This window comes from Anas platyrhynchos, chromosome 28 (assembly GCF_047663525.1).
Source record: "Anas platyrhynchos isolate ZD024472 breed Pekin duck chromosome 28, IASCAAS_PekinDuck_T2T, whole genome shotgun sequence".
NCBI classification, from domain to species: domain Eukaryota; kingdom Metazoa; phylum Chordata; class Aves; order Anseriformes; family Anatidae; genus Anas; species Anas platyrhynchos.
Window position 1 is genome coordinate 5,154,930 of NC_092614.1, and position 2,622 is coordinate 5,157,551.

Below are 2,622 nucleotides of genomic sequence, written 5' to 3' on the forward strand. Positions count from 1 at the left end.
CTGAGTAGCAGTGGCAAGGAAAGTGCTGGAGTGCCCCGACTGATCACTGGTGGGTGTCATGACAGAAATAAGCTTGCGTCATGTAAGGAGTTGGTGTATGATTTTATTCATTTATTTTTGAAGCAAAAAATGAAAGGCATCAAGTTATGGGAGTGAAGAAGGAATTCTCTATGGACAGGATCTGCACTGTGTGTCTTGGGAAAATCCACCTGGCTCTGTCCGATGCTGGTAGAAGGCAGGATCACCTGCACATGAAAGCATTCCTTTCTGTGTACATTCATCTTCTTATTCCTTCTAACTAAAACAGCCACTGACCTGTTGGGCCTTTCTTTTGTGATCCAGAAAGGGCCCTGCACAACCTCTCCCCCTTTACAGACACCCCTGGGTCAGAGCAGGAGGAGGCAAAACAGGCCAGCAGGTTTTCCCTGAGGGCAGTGTCAGCAGGGTTAGGGTCACAGGCAGGAGCTGGGTCACCTGTAATCAAAAGGGCCCCAGAGAGTCCCTAGGGAGTCACCCTGACTGAAAACATTTGCCTTTACTGGACTCTTCCAGCACGTGAGCTGAGTCTTCTGCCCACACTGACATGTGTTGCCTGGAAATACTTGGGCCTCCCTACCTGCCACTCAGAAGTTGCCTTCTCTGGGGAAAGGACATAAAGCAGGAAATGAAAAGCAGCATCACAGGAAGGCAACACACATCCCGTATCATTAGGTGGGATGTTTTGCATTCAAGAGCAGCTTGTCAGAAAATAGTCCCTGCTTCAAGGGATGCCTCTGGACATGGGGCAGCTAAGGCCCACTATAAAAGCCAGCCCAGCTCCACGCTCTCTCATCCACTTCTCTGGCCTTCTTCTTGTTGGGAACCAGGTGAGTGTGAAGCCCCTTCTTGTCCCCCTCATTCTCCCACAGGAGGACTCAGTTCCTTGGACCTTTCAGCTACTCTCAGCTGTGTGCCCTGCCAAATCTTGGGACTGCTGATTGTGGGAGAGTCAAGAGGTAGAAGGTTTGTCATGGAGGAAGATTGGGCCTTTGGTGTGATGGCTCCTGTGCTGGAGCCTAGGGTGTATCCTGGCTGTGGTGGCTCTTTTTGGGCCCTGTCAGGATGCAGCCAAGAATGCCTCGCACATCCCTGCACAGCCTCCAGCTCACAGTACTGCCTGTGCCTTGGATCTGTTAGGGTCTGGTAGCAGGCTGCTCCTCATGCATTTCCATGTTAAACTTCCTATCTGCCCTCTCTCCCAGGTGCACCTCCTGCCCCCAGACATGTCCTGCTACGACCAGTGCCGGCCATGCCAGCCCTGTGGCCCGACCCCGCTGGCCAGCAGCTGCAACGAGCCCTGCGTCAGGCAGTGCCAGAACTCCACCATTGTCATCCAGCCCTCTCCCGTGGTGGTGACCCTGCCCGGCCCCATCCTCAGCTCCTTCCCGCAGAACACGGCTGTGGGATCCTCCACCTCTGCTGCCGTTGGCAGCATCCTCAGCTGTGACGGAGTCCCCATCAACTCTGGGTGCTGTGACCTCTCCTGCATTACCAGCCGCTACTGTGGCAGCAGGTGCCGCCCCTGCTAAAGATGCCAGACAGTGCCCCAGACCAGGACCCCAGGAACTCACAACATGCTGCTGGCCAAAATGGATGGAAGAAGAGACCTCATGTTGTTGTTCTAAGAGGACCTGACCATCTCTGGCTTTCCTGTAAAGACAGATAGGAAGGGGCCAGCCCGGAGTCTATGATAACATGACCAATGTCTTCCTATCCTGTTTTCTACACGCTCTTTTTCTTTCTTTGCTTTCTTGCCCTCTCCTTTGTGTGAGGCCCCCAGAAACCAGTCTGGAGAGACCTGGTAGACCCTCTCCCCATGTGGGCCAGGTAGATTGATGCCCTGTTGCAAGTCTGCCATTGGAAAAGCTGAACAGATTTTTGTCTGCTCCTGCTTGCTACGATCTTGGGGCCTCCTCTTGGAGTCACCTCCTTTCCCTCCTGAGCCTTGATAAACATTTGCAGCAACCCTGAGTGTGTCCCTGTGTGGTCTTTTCATCTAGATACTGATGGCCAAGGGAGAAAACCATTCCTTAGTGGGAATAGGCTGGGGGCACTGCCTCATTCCTCTAGGCACTGGAGGGTGGGGCATACTGCAGCAATTCCTCTTTCAGGCAGTGTCTCTTGAAGGTGAGGAAGACATCCCTAGTTCCATCACAGCCAATAGCCACCAGTCCGTGACTTGTGGCATCTCCGCCTAGACAAGCGCTGTTGACATTGTAGGCCCCGGCTCTTGGGGAAGAGTGTTTGTCTTGCTTTGGGTGGAGCTGTGCTGGGGGTGGAGGCTGAGACCAATATGATCCCAAAGGACTGCAGAAACTGGGAATGGGTAATTGTCTTGGTGATGGCCCTCTGTCCCTCATCGACTTTCACATTTCCTCCACCACCTAATCATTGGCATCATGTCTGGGCATGGAGAGCAGGAACAGCTTCCCTGTGCATCCCCATCACACTACAGCACAGCGTCTGGCATGGCCCAGCTGTTGCCAAGATGCATAGGGCTGAGGGGATCCACAGGTTCGTACTGGTACCAGTCCCATCAGGCCACACACTGGAGTCCCCAGGCCCTGTGAACTCAATTCCTTT

General features: G+C 53.5%; 1 protein-coding gene across 1 annotated transcript; it reads left to right on the forward strand.

The window, feature by feature from the left end:
• The first annotated feature begins 752 nt into the window (after window positions 1–752).
• On the forward strand, window positions 753–2,010 carry LOC113840670 (feather keratin Cos2-3-like). The gene is made up of 2 exons (XM_072028926.1): window positions 753–866; window positions 1,242–2,010. The coding sequence occupies exons 1-2, from the start codon at window positions 768–770 to the stop codon at window positions 1,566–1,568; spliced, it is 426 nt and encodes a 141-aa protein (XP_071885027.1). The 5' UTR covers window positions 753–767; the 3' UTR covers window positions 1,569–2,010.
• Window positions 2,011–2,622: the final 612 nt, after the last annotated feature.